Source organism: Zophobas morio, unplaced genomic scaffold, assembly GCF_036711695.1.
Source record: "Zophobas morio isolate AGI-343-1 ecotype UQ-CSIRO unplaced genomic scaffold, CSIRO_AGI_Zmor_V1 ptg000008l, whole genome shotgun sequence".
In the NCBI taxonomy this organism is placed as follows: domain Eukaryota; kingdom Metazoa; phylum Arthropoda; class Insecta; order Coleoptera; family Tenebrionidae; genus Zophobas; species Zophobas morio.
In genome coordinates this window covers 13,139,040-13,159,356 of record NW_026972113.1, presented here as the reverse complement: position 1 = coordinate 13,159,356, position 20,317 = coordinate 13,139,040, and the positions used below count along the sequence as shown (strand labels likewise).

The window sequence follows — 20,317 nt, the reverse complement described above, 5'->3', positions numbered from 1 at the left end:
AAAAAGGTGGAGCCGTGGAAGCTCTACTCCATGGTATCGGGACTCCTCGTCGTCGACTTCGTGGTGATGGTGGCCTGGCAGCTGCACGACCCCCTGCAGCGCCGCATCGAGCAGTTCCCCCTAGAAGACCCCGAGTCGTCCAACGACGACTCCAAGATCAGACCGGAGCTCGAGCACTGCGAAAGTCACAACAACAACGTCTGGCTGGCCGTCATCTACGCCTACAAAGGGCTCGTTCTGGTAATCCCGCAACCGCAAACTCGCCTGCGCCTCACGTTCTTTTCCTAGATCTTCGGACTGTTCCTCGCCTACGAGACCCGCTCGGTCAAAGTCAAACAAATCAACGACTCGAGATACGTAGGAATGAGCATATACAACGTGGTCATCCTGTGCTTGATCACCGCCCCCGTCACCATGGTGATAGCCAGCCAGCAGGACGCCAGTTTCGCTTTCGTGGCTCTCGCCATCGTGTTCTGTTGTTTCCTCAGCATGGCGCTCATTTTCGTGCCTAAGGTATTCGAGCTCTTACAGTCGCCCCCGAGTGTCTAACCAACCCCACTAACGTCTAGGTTATCGAAGTCATCCGACACCCGAGGGATAAGGCTGAAAGCAAGTACAACCCGGACGCCGGAATCTCGAAAGAGGACGAGGAGCGCTACCAGAAGCTGCTGAACGAGAACGAGGACCTGCAGCGGCTCATCTCTCAGGTACGGTGCTCGAAATCGAGTCGGGTTTGTATCAAAGTTGCGGTTTTGCAGAAGGAGGAGAAGATAAAGCTGCTGAAAGACAGGCTGGCGGAGAAGGAGGCCGGGAAAGGGGGGCTGACTCCGTCGACGCTCACCCAAGGTAAGGACACGCTTATTGTGGCCGACTTTATTACCGACGCCGGGACCTCGGATTCGGCGTTCGGGGGTGGACTTTCGATCTATACAAGGTCGTCGAGGTGCAGCCAATCAGATATCGAATTTAGCGAGAGTTACCTCTAGGCGCCACCCTTTGCGTGGTGTAAGCCACGCCCACGACCGGCGTGGCTTATATTAACAAAATTCCATTAATAACTTCCCCACTTTGCGTTTTTTCTGTTAACTATTTTATATAGATCAACGATCTTCTTAAATAACGACGTGCCTACCTTCTATTTTTTAAGAAATGAGTATATTTTTCCTACATACAAATTTCGAGCTTTAATTTTCAACCCGAGTTTTATTTTTTTTATTGTTATTAAAACAAACAAAACGTTTGTGTTTTTTTGCTGCATCTAGATTTGCATGTTCGTGGTATACGGACGCCATCGAATTTTACAAAAATTACAATCAATTCTTGAGTAGGTGGTTAAAAATAAAAACGTTCGTCGCTTTTCAGTTCAGGTTGTCAAAAGCGTTTTTAATATAATTTGCCGCTTACTCGAGATGGATTGCAATATATCACCCTGGAAAAGCTTGAAATGTATTAGGTTATGGTGACAGGTGACGAGTAATCATTAGTCATCACAACGAAGCGGCAAATTTCAGGAAGTTTCAGAGCCAACTTGATGTACGATCTTTTAAGCTTAAAAGGAAAACACTAGAGATTCTTTCAAATTCTTAGAAAAAAACTAGATTTGACCAAATCCTTTCAAACGTAAGACGCCAGGTAGGTATTCCCAGATTTTTTTTTCGAACTCACATTTAAAAAAAAATTGTATTAAGTTGTTCAGGAGGAACATTCCGGATAAATTTTGGTCTTTTTTAAGGATTTAAATGAATCGAAAAATTGAAAAATCGTAAAATTGAAGAAACGAAAAATTTGACATTTTTAAAATGAAAACCAAAAATTGCAACTTGAACAAGAGAAAATTTTTTAAATTGAAAGCCCGAAAAATTTAAAAATCTTTTTAAAATTGAGGTCTCGAAGTTGGAACTGAAAAATCAAAAAATTAAAAATTGAGAAACTGAAAAATCGAAAAAATTATCAAAGAGTGAAAAGTCATAAAACTGAAATTTTTCTAAATGAAAACTAAAAAATCGCAAATTCAAAACTAAATCGAGAAACTGAAAAATTGAAAATACGAAAAATTAAAGTATCAAAACGTTGAAACATCTAAAAATTATTTCAATGAATTTCTGAAAAATCGGAACAATGAAAAATTCAAAAATTTAATAATTGAAAGATTAAAAGACTGAAAAATTAAAAAAATATCGTTATTGAAAATCGAAAAGTTGCAAAATAAAAAATTGATGAAACGAATTAATTTTTCAAAATGAAAACTAGAAAAATTACAAATCGAAAAATTGAAAAATCAAAAAATGACAAAAATTTAAAATTTTAAAAATGTAAACAAGACAAATTGTAAAATTGAAAAATCGTAAAATTGAAGAAACGAAAAATTTGACATTTTTAAATTGAAAACCCAAAAAATTTAAAAATCATTCATCATAAATCGAGTAACTGATGAAATGAAAAACTGAAACATTTTAAAATTGAGGTCTCAAAGTTGGAACTGAAAAATCAAAAAATTAAAAATTGAGAAACTGAAAAATCGAAAAAATTATCAAAGAGTGAAGTCAAAAAACTGAAATTTTTCAAAATGAAAACTAAAAAAATCGCAAATTCAAAAGTAAATCGAGAAACTGAAAAATTGAAAAAACGAAAAATTAAAGTATAAAAAAGTTGAAAAATCTAAAAATTATTTGACTGAATTTCTGAAAAATCGGAACAATGAAAAATTCAAAAATTTAATAATTGAAAGATCGAAAAACTGAAAAATTAAAAAAATGTCGTTATTGAAAATCGAAAAATTGCAAAATAAAAAATTGATGAAACGAATTAATTTTTCAAAATGAAAACTAAAAAATCGCAAATTCAAAAGTAAATCGAGAAACTGAAAAATTGAAAAAACGAAAAATTAAAGTTTAAAAAAGTTGAAAAATCTAAAAATTATTTGAATGAATTTCTGAAAAATCGGAACAATGAAAAACTCAAAAATTTAATAATTGAAAGATCGAAAAACTGAAAAATTAAAAAAATGTCGTTATTGAAAATCGAATAATTGCAAAATAAAAAATTGATGAAACGAATTAATTTTTCAAAATGAAAACTAGAAAAATTGCAAATCGAAAAATTGAAAAATCAAAAAATGACAAAAATTTAAAATTTTAAAAATGTAAACAAGAAAAATTGTAAAATTGAAAAATCGTAAAATTGAAGAAACGAAAAATTTGACATTTTTAAAATGAAAACCAAAAATTGCAACTTGAACAAGAGAAAAATTTTTAAATTGAAAACCCGAAAAATTTAAAAATCATTCATCATAAATCGAGTAACTGAAGAAATGAAAAACTGAAACATTTTAAAATTGAGGTCTCAAAGTTGGAACTGAAAAATCAAAAAATAAAAAATTGAGAAACTGAAAAATCGAAAAAATTATCAAAGAGTGAAAAGTCAAAAAACTGAAATTTTTCAAAATGAAAACTAAAAAAATCGCAAATTCAAAACTAAATCGAGAAACTGAAAAACTGAAAAAACGGAAAATTAAAGTATCAAAAAGTTGAAAAATCTAAAAATTATTAGAATGAATTTCTGAAAAATCGGAACAATGAAAAATTCAAAAATTTAAAAATTGATAGATCGAAAAATTGAAAAATTAAAAAAATGTCGTTATTGAAAATCGGAAAATTGCAAAATTAAAAATTGATGAAACGAATTAATTTTTTAAAATGAAAACTAGAAAAACTGCAAATTGAAAAATTGAAAAATCAAAAAATTACAAAAATTTAAAATTTTAAAAATGTAAAAAGAAAAATTGTAAAATTGAAAAATCGTAAAATTGAAGAAACGAAAAATTTGACATTTTTAAATTGAAAACCCGAAAAATTTAAAAATCATTCATCATAAATCGAGTAACTGAAGAAATGAAAAACTGAAACATTTTAAAATTGAGGTCTCAAAGTTGGAACTGAAAAATCAACAAATTAAAAATTGAGAAACTGAAAAATCGAAAAAATTATCAAAGAGTGAAGTCAAAAAACTGAAATTTTTCAAAATGAAAACTAAAAAAATCGCAAATTCAAAAGTAAATCGAGAAACTGAAAAATTGAAAAAACGAAAAATTAAAGTATCAAAAAGTTGAAAAAACTAAAAATTATTTGAATGAATTTCTGAAAAATCGAACCAATGAAAAATTCAAAAATTTAAAAATTGAAAGATCGAAAAACTGAAAAATTAAAATAATGTCGTTATTGAAAATCGAAAAATTGCAAAATAAAAAATTGATGAAACGAATTAATTTTTCAAAATGAAAACTAGAAAAATTGCAAATCGAAAAATTGAAAAATCAAAAAATTTTAAAAAATGAAACAAGAAAAATTGTAAAATTGAAAAATCGTAAGACTAAAAATCGAGAAATTAAAAATTCCAAAAAGTCAACTTAAAAAATTGGAATTTTTTAAAATGAAAACCAAAAATTGCAACTTGACCATGAGAAAATTTTTAAAATTGAAAAAGCGAGAAGTTGAAAAAAAAATCAAGAAACTGGAAAATCGAAAATAATTTAAAAGATGTCAGCTTTTCAAGTCAAAAAACTGAAATTTTTGAAAAATTACAGATTGAAAAATCGAAAAATTAAACTGGAGGGACTGAAAATTAAAAAAAAATAAAATTCAGGAATTAAAAAAAAATCATTTATTAGACAAATTGCAAATCCAGAAATTGAAAATTAGAAAAATTGAAAACACAAAAAATAAAATTTTCTAAACATTGAACATTTGAAAAAAGAAAAATTAAAAATCGAAAAACTGAAGGCGGCAAAAAATTAAGGAATTCAAAAGTGAAACAAGAAAAATTGCAATTGAAAAATTTCGAAAGACTAAAAATCCAGAAATTAGAAGTTGCAAAAAGTCAAGTTAACAAAATGGAATTTTTTAAAATGAAAACCAAAAATTGCAATTTGAACAAGAGAAAATTTTTAAAATTGAAAACTCGGAAAATTGAAAAAACGAAAAAGTGTAAAATTGAAAACTTGAAAAATTGAAGAAACGAAAGTACTTAAAGATAGGAAAACTGAAACTTTTTAAAATTGAGGTCTCGAAAAGTCAAAAACCTGAAATTTTTCAAATGAAAACAAGAAAAATTGAAAATTTCAAAAAATAAAAAATCAAGAAACTGGAAAATCGAAAATAATTTAAAAGATTTCAGCTTTTCAAGTCAAAAAACTGAAATTTTTGAAAAATTACAGATTGAAAAATCGAAAAATTAAACTGGAGGGACTGAAAATTAAAAAAAAATTAAAATTCAGAAATTAAAAAAGAATTAATTCAATAGTAGACAAATTGCAAATCCAGAAATTGAAAATTCGAAAAATTGAAAACGCAAAAAATTAAATTTTCTGAACATTGAAAATTGCAAATCGAGAGACTGAAAGAAATAAACCCTAAAATCCAAAAATTCGAAAATTGAAAAATCAAAGAATTCAAGCTTTTTTAAATTGAAAAATTAAAATAATGGAAAGTTAAAATTCGAAAAATTGTAAAATAGAAGCTGAAAAACTAAAAAATCTAGAAATAAATAACACCAAGATTGAGTCAAAATATCTAAAAATTGAATAATTAAAATTCGAGAAATTGAAAATTGAAAAATTCCGAAGTCGAAAAATCGAAAAATTGAGGTTTTTTTTAAATTGAAAACTCGAAAAATTGGAGCAACATAAAAACCAAAAGATGGAAAAACTTGGAAGTTGAAAATTAAAAGAATTAAAAAAATATATAAATTGAAAGAGATGTCCAAAATAAAAGCTAAAAAACTAAAAAATCGGAAAATAAAAAAGACTAATAATTAAAATAAGTCAAAATAGAAAAATTAAAAAATGGGCTATAGGAAACTGAAAACTGGAACAAAATTTACCAATCGAAAAATTGAAAAATTAACAAAATTTAAAGATTGAAAAATTGGAAAATTCGGAAATTGAAAAATCGAAAAATTTAACATTTTCTGAATTCGAAACTCGGAAAATTGAAGCAACAAAAAACTTGAATTTTTTTAAATTCGCTCGAAAAATTGCAAAATAAAAGTTGAAAAATCGAGAAATTAAAATATATGAAAGTTGAAAAATCCACATATTGAAGAATTTTTAAATTAAACGATTAAAAAAAATCGGAAGGTGCAAATTCAAAAAATTCAAAATTTTTGAAATTGCAAACTCGGAAAATTGAAAAAACGAAAAAGTGTAAAATTGAAAACTTGAAAAATTGAAGAAACGAAAGTACTTAAAGATAGGAAAACTGAAACTTTTTAAAATTGAGGTCTCGAAAAGTCAAAAACCTGAAATTTTTCAAATGAAAACAAGAAAAATTGAAAATTTCAAAAAATTGAAAATCAAGAAACTGGAAAATCGAAAATAATTTAAAAGATTTCAGCTTTTCAAGTCAAAAAACTGAAATTTTTGAAAAATTGCAGATTGAAAAATAGAAAAATTAAACTGGAGGGACTGAAACTTAAAAAAAAAATTAAAAATCAGAAATTAAAAAAAATTTAATTCAGTAGTAGACAAATTGCAAATTAAGAAATTGAAAATTCGAAAGATTGAAAATTTTCTAAACATTGATAATTGCAAATCGAGAAACTGAAAGAAATAAACCGTAAAATCCAAAAATTCGAAAATTAAAAATCAAACAATTCAAGCTTTTTTAAATTGAAAAATTAAAATAATGGAAAGTGAAAATTCGAAAAATTGTAAAATAAAAGCTGAAAAATTAAAAAATCGAAAAATAAATAACACCAAGATTGAGTCGAAATATCTAAAAATTGATAATTAAAATTCGAGAAATTGAAAACTGAAAAATTCCGAAGTTGAAAAATCGAAAAATTGAGGTTTTTTTAAATTGAAAACTCGAAAAATTGAAGCAACTAAAAGACGGAAAAACTTGGAAGTTGAAAATTAAAAGAATTAAAAAAAATGTAAATTGAAAGAGATGTCCAAAATAAAAGCTAAAAAACTAAAAAATCGGAAAATAAAAAAGACTAATAATTAAAATAAGTAAAAATAGAAAAATTAAAAAATGGGCTATAGAAAACTGAAAACTGGATCAATTACAAATCGAAAAATTGAAAAATTAACAAAATTTAAAGATTGAAAAATTGAAAAATCGAAAAATTTAACATTTTCTGAATTCGAAACTCGGAAAATTCAAGCAACAAAAAACTTCGAATTGCAAAATAAAAGTTGAAAAATCGAGAAATTAAAATATATGAAAGTGAAAAATCCACATATTGAAGAATTTTTAAATTAAACAATTAAAAAAAAACGGAAGGTAATTCAAAAAATTCAAAATTTTTGAAATTGGAAACTTGAAAAACTAAAATCGAAAAATAAAAACCACGAAAAATTAAGATATCTAAAAGTTGAATAATCGAAAAATTACAAATCAAGAGATTGAAAAATTAACAAATACTGGAAAATCGAAAAATTGAGGCAATAAAAACTGGAAAATGGAAAATTTTGAACAACGAAAAGTGGAAAAATGAAGAAACTAAAAAATAGAAAAATTCAGACGTTGAAAAATTGAAGATTTTTAAAACTGTAAAACTGCAAATCGAGAAATTAAACGAACAAATAACTGAAATATCGAAAAATGCAAAAACTAAAAACTGAAGAACCAAAAAAATTTGAAAGAACCTCTTGGTCCCGTGGTGTTTTTTATGATAATCTAGGTTAGATCAAAAAGCCGTGAACGTGCATTTTTAATAAAATTTGGCGATGACCTTATTTAATACATACAGGGTGGTTATAAAATATCGTGCATTAAGTCGGCTTTTGAAAAATCTGTGACTGCATTTTTAATATTACTTGAAAATTGCGTGACAATATGAACCGAGAAGCGACAAACGTCTCGTTTTTGTGTTTTAATTTTTCTCGGACGCTGACGACATCTCGTGGACAATCTACCTAGGTTAGGACCAAGTACTTATTACCGAAATATATACGCACACTCTCCCCTTACGTATAACCGAGTCAATTATCTACCTGCATGCTGCGGCACCTTAAATCTAGCTTGAAATGTCTAAAGTTCCGTTTTGACGTTTTCAAGAGCTCCGCCGTTTCGTTTCGTCTCCTGAAATTTTAATCAACCCAACGCGAGATTAAGGTTGTTTACAAAACAGGAATCTTAATAGAATTAACACCGTCTGTGTTGGCTGCACGCTTGCGTAGTGTTTGGTTGTAAGTAGTTCAATCTCGTTATAACATAAAAACTCGAAGAAAAATCTCTTTTTCTCCCAAAATATCAAGTTTATGTTGTAACGAGATCGTAGAGATGTCTGTCGAGATTTTGGGAGTGAGATATTTTTCTTTTTGGCAGATACGAAAGACGAGCGCATTTAGTCTTCGACCGAAGAGATTGAGGTCGTAGGTAGGTATAAATCGGAGGATTTTACGCAAAAGTATCGCATCGAACCCGGTACGACGAGGACGATCTGGTTCTGACTGTAACATTCTCCCAGTGTTTATTTTCGTTATTGTTGCGACAATATGGAGTGTGTGATACACAGTGTCTGTGTTTTTAAGTCAATTCAACACGAATATTTAGTCAGGGATTTTTTTGTCGTAGGGATTTTCGTTTCGTAGGGTTGATTTGGTGTATTCGGTTGCCGTTTTCGACAAGATTGTGAGCTAAGAGTTCTTAGCGTTGTTACCTTATAGTGAGAAAATCGCTCAATGTGTTTAGTGATATACGTTTTTAGGGTTTTTGGTTTTCGTCGTCGTCGCGGTCGGTTGGTGGACGTGCGAGCAGTCGCACGCTGCCAACCGTCCTTTTACGTTGGCACTTCTGAAGCTCATGGCGGCGTTTTCCAAGCGTCCGCTTTTTATAAGACGGACGGGACGATCAATTCTAAATGTTGTGATAGCGCTAGTGATAAGATGCGGTGCTTGGAAGCGTCGCGTCTGTGTCTACTTCGTAGTCTAAACACGCCCCGGTGTTTACAAGTGGGATAATAATAGTTGAAATGTTAGACTTTCGTAGTTTAATGTTATAACGAGATGAACATCGTTTGGAGAATTTTTTTCTTGTTTGACTAAAGATATTCTAAATTCACGTTTATACAATAACGCGGTTGTACTGATATTAAACAATGAATATGTGTTACATTTTCTATAAGTGTTACCTGGTGTTACGTTTGGTGGTTGCAGCGTTCGCAACATATCAGTTCTGTCAAACGATCACAAAGAACGGAGCGCTGGAACCGCCAAAGCCCCCTTTCGTTTGCGGAGCTCTCATTTGCAATAGGATTGTTAAACTAGTTGTCCCCTATATTAATGTCTAGCAATATTATTACGTGTTAGTTGTTAAAAGCTCTAAATATGTTATTTGCTATTGATTTTATTACACGTTGTTTTTTTCGCGCGGAGATTCGTTAAAACAACTTCCACTCTTCACACTCTAGGCTAGATCCACTCTACACAGATACAATAATGTTCACTTTTGAAAGTTGTTTTAATGACACGTCGGGCGCACCGAAGGTGCGTCGCGGTGCTGGAAGGAGAATTAAGAGAAAAAAAAAACATACACAGAGAGAGGACATGTAAAAACCGGTCGTACCCCATTACGGCTCAAAATGAGGTACGACTGAGATAGCATAAGTACACTTTATGTTAGTTTATGACAAACTGTTTATTGATACTATTATGTAAGTACATAAGATGAATAAGTATTGATAGTACCTATACATTGCAGTTTTACTGTCAAAATATGTGTTCAAAAACCCAATCAGCTACCTAATCTTATGTCAAATTAAAATTTAAGTGTACAGTGTGCTGTTTTCTTTACCAGTCCCTGGGTAGTGCGAGAGGTGAAGTTTTTTGGTGCGTCGAAATCCGACCACAACGAAGTGTTTTGAGTGGTATTGGTTGCATAATCAGAGAAGTATTGTTGGTTGCATAATATAATCGATTTATTAGATTTTAAATCATAGTAGTTATTATTTGTATTGTATGCTATCAGCATTGTTTAAGTATATTATAGTTGGACAACCTAATACAAATTTTACTTCGCCTAAAGCTTAGCTATTTATTACCATTCAGAGAACATATCACACCTAACTATTTCAAACTAGCCATTTTAAAAATTGAAGAAAGATTTAATTTGATATACATAAGGGCCGTATATAGCATAATCAAAAAGGGAGAACCAGTGTATTTAATAAAATGTCTAAGAAGGAGAGAAGATATACACCAGCGCAATCTTAGAAATAAAGAGCCCTATGATATTCCTAAACACGCTACAGAAAAATTTAAAGCTTCATTTTCATATATTTGTACAAAAATTTTAAATGAATACGGTGACAAAATTGTAAGTAGTAATAGTTTTATTTCTTTAAAAACTCAAATTGTTGCATATTTTCTATCGAAATATTTAAGTTAAAATAAAATAACATATTTGTTTTAAGTTTATTTAGGCTTTAGAGGGGATGCTGAAAAACGCACAAAGTGCGATGCATCATCCTTTTAGAATACAATCCTGTATTGTTTCTAATAAATATTATTATTATTATTATTATTAAAGAGTGAGCTTTTGGACAAGGAATCCAGGGGGCGTGGGACAAATTTTTCGTCAACGCGCATTTTCACTACAGTGAGCCAACGTATTAGATTTATTTTACTCTACATCAGATGGCGCCATCAAACATTAGCAAAGACAAACACCCTTCATTCTGCTCTTATACGAGGAGTTATCTATAAATCCACAATTAACATTGTTCCGTAAACAGTAATGTGTATAAACATATATGTACAAAATATGAAAATATACTTGACATAAAAAATATGAAGCAACGCGTTGTAACGTGATAAGAATTGAATTTTAATGAATTTGAAGCATATTTTTATTTGAGTATATCTGAAGACTGACAGAAACTTTCCAAGGGTTTTTAAACTGGTATAATTGTTTAGTTTTACAAGATTTAGTAAAATTTAGATTCGTGGTGTTACAAAAATATTCACACAAAATGAAAATATATATTCAAAGTAAATAACAGAATGACATAAACTTTGGGCGTTGACATTACAAATAATTACAAGACAGAAGAAAACGCATTAAGAACTTAAGAGGCATGTTTGTAATATCGAGTTGTTAAAGGCTGCTTTGAAGACTGTTTGTTTCTATGAAAAACAATTGCTATTATCCGACATTTTGGTAGATTTTGTTCCAAAAATACGAGATAACTAATTGTTTCTTGAACTAGTTTCCGTAACTTCTAAAATTTAAAAAGAATACGCAGTTCTGCTGTAATAAAATCTAGAATAATGTCAAAATCAGACTAATATTACATCTGATTTTGTCAACCAGATGAATATAATTTACATTAAAATAAGTTACAGACATTGTTTGAAATGTTTATTATATTTCGAAAACAAGATAAAATAAATAAATAAATAAAATGTGCAGGTTATAAACTTCAGAATTTTAGTATAAAAATAATCATGTTTGAAGCTTTATTTTGTCTGTTCCATTTTATTGGGTGTACTTGTACTTGTAATATTTGTCAGCGTTTCCAAAATTTTCTTCTTTGCACAGGTCAATTAATTTTTCGTAAACCGCATTTTAAAATTTTTGTTATTGTATTTTTTACTTTTTAATTTTCTAAGACATGAAAAAATTCCAAACTGAGACGTTTTTGAATTTTTCGATGTTTCGATTTTTGGATTTCTCGGTTTTTCGATTTTTTCTTTTGAGCTTTTCAATTTCTGGATTTTTGGATTTTCCAATTTTTCAATGTCCCGATTTTTCAATTTTTTAATTTTTTAAATTGAATTGGATTTCTCGATTCTTCAGTTTTGCGATATTTTAATTGTTCAATGTTTTAAATTTTAGGTTTTTCGATTTCTCGATTTTTTGACTTTTCAGTTCTTCAGTATTTAAATTTTTCAATTTTTCAAATTTTTGCGTTAAATTTTCAGTTTTCTGATTATTCAAAGAAGCTATTTTTGATTTTTCCACTTCCCTCGATTTTTCAGTTCTTCAATTCTTCGATTTTTCGACTTCGTTTTATTGGTTTTTCGATTCCTCAATTTTTGGACATTTATTTCAGTTGTGATATTATTCAATACTTCGATTCTTTGACTTTTCAGTTTTTCATTTTTTCTACTTTCGATTTTTCAATTTTTCGATTGTTTTATATTTGAATTTCTCAATTTTTCAACTTTTCCATATTTTAATTTTTAAATTTCTGGATTTTTCGGTTTCTCGAGTTTCCAGTTGTATATTTTAATATTTCAAATTTCCGAATTTTTAAATTTTTTGAGATCTCAATTTATTGAGATTCGGATGTTTCTATGTTTTGATTGTTCAATCTCTCGCTTTATCAATTTTTTCATGTTTTGGCCTATTTCGGTTTCCCAATTTTTCAATTTTTCCACTCCTAGAATTTTTGGTCTTTTGATTTTTCGATTTCTCGATGTCTCAATTTTTGAATTTTACGATGTTTCGATTTTTCGATTTGTTGGTTTTTCGATTTTTTGCTTTTCGGTTTCTCGATTTTTCGATGTTTCGATTTTTGTTTTATCCGATTTTTCTATTTTCAAATTTTTTAAATTTTCGACTTTTCGATTCGTTGATTTTTCAGTTTTTCGATTATTAAATTTTAGATTTTCGAATTTTTATTTTTTTGATTTTTTGATGTTTGGATTTCTCCATTTTTCAGTTTTAGGATATTTTAACTTTTCAATGTTTTAAATTTTAGATTTTTCGATTTCTCGATTTTTTGACTTTTCAGTTCTTCAGTATTTAAATTTTTCTATTTTTGAATTTCCCACTTCTCTCGATTTTTCAGTTCTTCAATTCTTCGATTTTTCGGCTTCGCTTTAGTAGTTTTTCGATTTCTCAATTTTTGGATTTTCTTTCAGTTTTGATACTTTTCAATACTTCGATTCTTTGATTTTCGACTTCTAGATTTTGGATTTTTTATTTTTGGATTTTCAGTTTTTCATTTTTTATACTTTCGATTTTTCAATTTTTCGATTGTTTTACATTTCAATTTCTCGAGATTCCAGTTCTATATTTTAATTTTTCAAATTTCCGAATTTTTAAATTTTTTGAGATCTCAATTTATTGAGATTCGGATGTTTCGATGTTTTGATTGTTCAATCTCTCGCTTTATCAATTTTTCCATATATTTGGCCTATTTCGGTTTCCCAATTTTTCGATTTTTTCACTCCTCGATTTTTTTTGTCTTTTGATTTTTCGATTTCTTGATGTCTCAATTTTTGAATTTTACGATGTTTCCATTTTTCGATTTGTTGGTTTTTCGATCTTTTGCTTTTCGGTTTCTCGATTTTTCGATGTTTCGATTTTTGATTTATCCGCTTTTTCAATTTTCCAATTTTTTAAATTTTCGACTTCTCGATTCGTTGATTTTTCAGTTTTTCGATTTTTAAATTTTAGATTTTCGAATTTTTTAGTTTTCGGATTTCTCCATTAATCTTATTTTTTTATACTCCCATTTCTCCATTTCCCAAAGTTTCGATTTTTCAGTTCTTCAGTTCTTCAATTTTTCGATTATTCAGGTTTTTGATTTTTCAATTTTTCGATTTTTTAAGTTTGCGATTTTTCGACTCTGCTTTTTTGACTTTTCTGTTTCTCAATTTTTTAATTTCCTAATTTTTGGATATTTCGTTCGATTTTGTGATTTTTCAGTTTTTCGATTTCTCAATTTTAACTTTTCAATTTTGAAATTATTAGTTTTTTTCGATATTTTGAGTTTTTAGTTCTCCTATATTTCAATTTTTCAATTTTCGGAATTTTTAAATTTTCGATTGTCCAATTTTTTTTATTTTTCGATTTTCCATCGAAAAATCGAGAAACCCAAAGGCAAAAAATCGAAAAACCAACAAATCGAAAAATCGAAACATTGTAAAATTCAAAAATTGAGACATCGAGAAATCGAAAAATCAAAAGACAAAAAAATCGAGGAGTCGAAAAATTGAGAAGTCGAAAAATCAAAAAATTGAGAAACCGAAATAGGCCAAAATCGAAAAATCGAAAACTTAAATATGGAAAAATTGATAAAGCGAAAGATTGAATAATCAAAACATCGAAACATCCGAATCTCAGTGAATTGAGATTTAATTGAGATTTAAAAATTAAAATATGAAAAAGTTGAAAAATTGAGAAATTGAAATAAAAAACAAAAAACTGAAAATCCAAAATTAAAAAATAGAAAAATCTAGAAGTCGAAAAATGAAAGAATCGAAGTATTGAAAAATATCAAAACTGAAAGAAAAATCCAAAAATTGAGAAATCGAAAAACCAATAAAGCGAAGTCGAAAAATCGAAGAATTGAAGAACTGAAAAATCGAAACTTTGCGAAGTGGGAAAATCAAAAATAGATTAATTGAGAAATCAGAAAACTGAAAATTTAACGCAAAAATTTGAAAAATTGAAAAATTTAAATATTGAAGAACTGAAAACTCAAAAAATCGAGAAATCGGAAAAACTAAAATTTAAAACAATGAATAATTGAAATATCGCAAAATTAAAGAATCGAGAAATCCAATTCAATTTGAAAAGTTGAAAAATCGGGGCATTGAAAAATTGGAAAATCCAGAAATTGAAAAGCTCAAAAGAAAAAAATCGAAAAACCGAGAAATCCAAAAATCGAAACATCGAAAAATTCAAAAACTGAGACTTCGAGAAATCGAAAAATCGGAGGATCGAGAAATTGAGGAGTCGGAAGCCGAAAAGGAAAGTTGAAAATTGAAAAATTGAGAAATTGAACAATCAAAACAACGAAACATCTGAATTCGATAAATTGAGAAATTAAAAAATTGAATAATGGAAAAATTTTAAAAAAGAAAAACTGGAAAATCAAAAATTAAAATTCAAAAAATCGAAAAATTGAAAAATTGAAATATGTATAGAAAAACTGAAAACTCGAGATATCGAAAAACCTAGAATTTTAAAAAATGAAATATTAAAACATCGAAAAGTTTAAAAATTGAGAAATCGAAGCACTAAACAGTCGCAGAATTGAAAAATCTAAAGTTTACAATAAAAAAAGGAAAAAAGCGAGACATCAAAAAAAATCCATCAATTCAAAAATCGAAAAGTCGAAAAATTGAAATATTGAAAAATCTCATAACTGAAAGAAATATTCAAAAAATTGAGAAATTAAAAAATTGGAAAATTGAGAAATCGAAAATCTAAAAAAGCAAAATTGAAAAATCGTAATCTTAAAAAATCGAAAAATTGAGGAATTGAAGATGTGAAAAATCGAAACTTTAGGAAATCCAGAAATGGACAAATAAAAAAAATACTTTAGAATCGGCAAACTGAAAATTTAGAAACGTGAAAATTTGAAAAATTGAAAAATCGAAATATTTAAAAACCGTAAAATTGAAGAGGACAAAAATTGAGAAATCGTATCATTGAAACATCGAAAGATTGAGAAATCGAAAAATAAAAAAATCGAGAAATAGAAAATTTAAAGAATGGAGGAATCGGAAAAGCCCAAAATTGAAATATTGAAAAATTGAGACATTTAAAGTTGAAAAATCAAGAAATCGACAAGCCGAAAAATCCCAATAGCGTATTTAGGTATAAATCACAAGATCAGGACTATTCTACTTTTTAAAATTTAAATAACATTATAAATTGGAAAATGTTGATTTTTTTTTCAAAAATCTTGACGTCTAAGGTGAAAACTCGACACGGATGTATAAACCGTAAACGGGGAGGAACTTCAATTTTACTATTGTAAAATTTGGAGATTGCATCATTTCATTGTTCGTGACAAATTTTGGAGAGTGTAATTTGATAATACAATTTGAAATGTAAATTTTGTCATTCGGGAACATTATGTATTAAATCGTTAAGATGTTCAAGAACTTTGTTCACTTATTCGTTGTAAATGGTAATGTAAAATGGTCGAAATGGGTTAGTTCTTCGTAGTGGATGTGTATCAGATCAACTCTAACGAATATCGGTTTATAAATAAATCGCTTAAAGCCGATATTGGCCTGAGTGTGCTTTGGTCTGTAGATCAAACAAGTTCTCAGGCGACGAAAAATTGCATGTGAAGGGAGACTTCGGATTACAAGTCGTGCCAAGAAAGACATATTTGGGAGAGATTTAGCCTTTAACATCTCGATATTACAAACATGCCTCGTAAGTTCTTAATGCGTTTTTTTCTCTCTTTTTTTCTTTATTTGTAATGTTAACGCCGAAAGTTTATGTCATTCTGTTATTTACTTTGAACATATATTTTCATTTTGTGTTAATATTTTTGTAACACCACGAATCTAAATTTTACTTAAAATTTTGTTTTACTTTAATCTTGTAAAACTAAACAATTATACCAGTTTAAAAACCCTTGGAAAGTTTCTGTCAGTCTTCAGATATAGTCAAATAAAAATATGCTTCAAATTCATTAAAATTCAATTCTTATCACGTTACAACGCGTTGCTTCATATTTTTTATGTCAAGTATATTTTCATATTTTGTACATATATGTTTATACACATTACTGTTTACGGAACAATGTTAATTATGGATTTATGGATAACTCCTCGTATAAGAGCAGAGTGAAGGGTGTGTGCCTTTGCTAATGTTTGATGGCGCCATCTGATGTAGAGTAAAATAAACCTAATACGTTGGCTCACTGTAGTGAAAATGCGCGTTGACGAAAAATTTGTCCCACGCCCCCTGGATTCCTTGTCCTAAAGCTCACTATTTAGGCGAAGTAAAATTTGTATTAGGTTGTCCAACTATAATATACTTATTAAACAATGCTATCAGTATCGGATCGTGATTTTTTTTTATAAAATTATTTACATTTAATTTAGTAAATATTCCTAAAAATATAACAGGCGCCTAAAGTAAAATAAGAGCGCATCTTTTTACTTTCTCAGCGTAAACTCAGTACGAAACAATAGGTGGCCCGTTTCCGTCTGTTTGTCTGCCGTCTATCCGGATTTTTATTAAACAGATAATCTCCGAAACTAAACCAGTTGTCAAGTTTTATATGTGTTTTACGAATATCGTGTACATTATGATCAAAATCTGGCTAATCATCCCTACCAACATTTATTGACAATACTTGCGGCTTTCTAACGACGCTACCGTGCTGTAAATTTGTTTTATTGTTTGTTAATTCACAGTTCAGGTTAGGATTTTAATCGTTAACTGCTTCTAACACAATGTAACAGACATTTACTAGGAGATTGATGAAATTCACCTAGTCAGGATAACACCCTTTGTTTAAATGTTATGAATGAGGTTTCTGGAGGCTAATACGTTAGTGTTACATTATAACAGTTCTTAATTTTCACGCAAAATCGCTAATAGTTTAAATTAACAAAATTCATTATATCGTGAACTAGCGGAGGGTTAAAATAATTTCTTCCCTTAGGCAGTTATCATCGTTATCATCATTACATGACCGAGGCATTTCCTCGCAACGCTAAAAATTACATCACCGAGACGCTTTTACCTCGCAACGATGACTGGATATTTTTGTGTTTATTTATTATGTTCCTTGTTGGGGTAACCAGTCACTCGGATCAAGACATAATTTAAAATAATGTAAATTCTACGTTTGAATCGTTGATAAAGTGTGGTAAATATATATTAACCTCATGTAAATTTTGTTAGCTTTACAATTTTTCGCCTCATACAATATTTCTCTATTTCACAATTTTAACCTCAGTAAATTTCTTAGTTGTATAATTTTAACTGAAAGTAAATTTTCATGCTAGTTTCTAACCTCACGTAATATTTTACCTGCACAAGTTTATTTCACACCAGATCCTTTGTTTTTATAAATCTTTGCTGGTTTTTTGTTCAGTAAATGTTTTGTTGATGAATGTTTCCATCATATAAATTATCTGATGTCCAATTTTAATCTCAAATAATAATTATTTGTTGTTTAAAATTTCACAAGATTGTATGGCGAATTTAAATGTTGTTTATTGCTCTTTTTGAAACTTTGACACTTGTTCAGTTGTCGTTAATATCAGAGTCATAAGAATTGAACATTTAAATAGAATTGAGGTAAAAACACAATAACATGTAGCAGAAGCGGAGGGCGCGGTTCCTAGTCGAGCCAACGGGAATTATCGCACCATCTGCACTAAGGATGCAGGTTAGAATAAAATTCAGGGGAGGTCGAGATATTGTAACGCTGTCGATTTGGTCCAATAGTCGAGACTCAAGACAGTATTTCATTTGCCAAAATCAGTCTTATCTTATCAGGTACTAGCCCCGCCCACCCACCCTCTCTTTTCTTACAGGGTATCTCATCTGCCAAAATCAGTCCTACCTTAGCAAGTGCTAGCCCCACCCACCAGCTCTCTATTTTCTTAGCGAATATGTCATTAGCCAAAATCAGTCTTATCTTAGCAGGTACTAGCCCTCTAAGAAAATAAAGAGCGGGTGGGTGGGGCTACTGCTTGCCAAGATAAGATTGATATTACCAAATAACGTACCCTCTAAGAAAATAAAGGGCGGGTGGGTGGGGCTAGTACTTGCCAAAATTTTGCAAGTTTACGACGAATAAAAAAGTCATCAGAATTGAAACAGGGTGGGTGGGCGGGGCTTATATTTTGCCTTTATTTTCTTAATATACATAGCCATCTTTTCACAATAAGAAACTTAAAACATGATTATGCTACATTTTTGCAAGGAAATATGGATTTTGGAATTATGGGGCGGAGCCTAATTGTAAAATCGATATTTCCTTATACAAATTTTCCATTTTAAACATTTTTTAAGTTTCATATTGTGAAAAGAAGTCTACACATATTAAAACAAAAAGACAAAATCTAGCCCCGCCCACCCGCCCTATCTCAATTGTGATGATTTTTTTATTCGCCGTAAACCAAGGGGACGGAGCTTAACTACAAAATACTTATTTCTCTACAAGAAATAAAAAACATGTTTTTGAGTATTGTGTTGAATACGATGTACATTACAACGAATGAAAACTACAATTTAGATCAGTGTAGGTATGTGTGGGGCTTAATCTTTGGCTTTAATTTTTTCTTAAGTATTCTTTGAATAACACGATATTCAAAAAATGCCTTACATGGTAATTTCCTATAGAGAAATAATAAGAATTTTGCATTGAAGTTCCGCTCCTTTGGTTCTCGACGATTAAAAAAAAAATCTTCGGAATTGAGAGAGGGTGGGTGGGCGGGGCTACATTTTGCCTTTTTTCCTTAGTATGTGTAGACTTATTTCGACAACAAGAAAATTAAAACACGCCTAAAATGGTAAATTTTAGTAGTAATCAACTTAAATCCTCCACTTTTCTTCTACAACCCCTTTAAATAAGGAAAAATGTTGGTCATCAAAATGTTTAAACTGAAAATTTAAAAAAAAATCAAAATACTCAGTTTTTTCTGGACAAATCCGGACCACCGACTTCCGCGTCGAATTCAGCGGGCCCGAATCTTCTAGCTTTGATCAGGACAGCAGGAAGTCGAGATCTTCAGACCAACTAAAATTCGATGCGAGCGCCATCTATGAGGTAGAAGTTTAACACGAGTAGGTTGTTCCAGAAATCGACATAATCCTAACTTTTAATAAATAAAAATCAGTTTATAGATGAGGGAAATGGCGACATTCCTCTAAAGTCTTCTGCTATCCTGGTCAAGAGACGAATGCTCGGGCTCGTCAAAAATTTGAAATCGACAGACAACTTTTATCACCACATTTATTATTTACATATAAACAATTAATTAAAGCTGTTCCAATGAAAATTGAAAAAACCTTAACTACTAAATGGCCTTTTGGATTTTTTTTGCAAATTTTAAGGTTTTTCGCTTTGAATGTCTTTGATATTGTGTATAAAATTAATAAAGTAAATTTTAAATAATCTGTAAGTAGGCAACCAAAAATACGCATGGTTCTGATGCGCAGTGATCGTCAATTTCTTTGACATTATTATTTGCTAATTTCCACTTCATTTTCACTGTTGTAAAAATTATGTATTATTAAATACTATAATATTTACATATTTTAATTTTAAAAACACAATGATAGAAACAAAATAAATAATTTATTATGAAGGGTATAAGAACGGCTCGGGCGGTCTCACAGTCCTATTGGTCGAGGGGCGAAACGCCCTTGAAGCGGACTCTCACGCAATTGGCTGTGCCTCATGATCCGCCTATCACATTACCAACGAACCAATAAAAATACAATCTGAAGTATTCCTAGCTTGAAGATTTTTTTATAACTTTTTTTAATTTTTAAAAAAATTTAAATTATGGTCAAATCGACCACAACTTTTTGTGGATGTTTGCGCAAATGCTCAATTTTTTCGTGCAAAATTTTTTTCCTTCACAAATATT

The 20,317-nt window shown here is 29.6% G+C and overlaps 1 protein-coding gene across 2 annotated transcripts in view; it reads left to right on the top strand.

Moving 5' to 3' along the window:
* The window catches only part of Gaba-b-r1 (metabotropic GABA-B receptor subtype 1), a 237,871-nt gene extending 228,122 nt beyond the window's left edge, over nt 1-9,749 (top strand). For both annotated transcript variants that reach the window (XM_064050983.1, XM_064050982.1), the window contains exons 10-14: nt 1-240; nt 289-513; nt 570-707; nt 759-846; nt 8,331-9,749. In XM_064050983.1, the coding sequence (XP_063907053.1) occupies nt 1-240; nt 289-513; nt 570-707; nt 759-846; nt 8,331-8,353 (714 nt within the window). In that variant the 3' untranslated portion in view covers nt 8,354-9,749. The remainder of the gene's footprint in view (nt 241-288; nt 514-569; nt 708-758; nt 847-8,330) is intronic.
* The last annotated feature ends 10,568 nt before the right edge of the window (nt 9,750-20,317 follow it).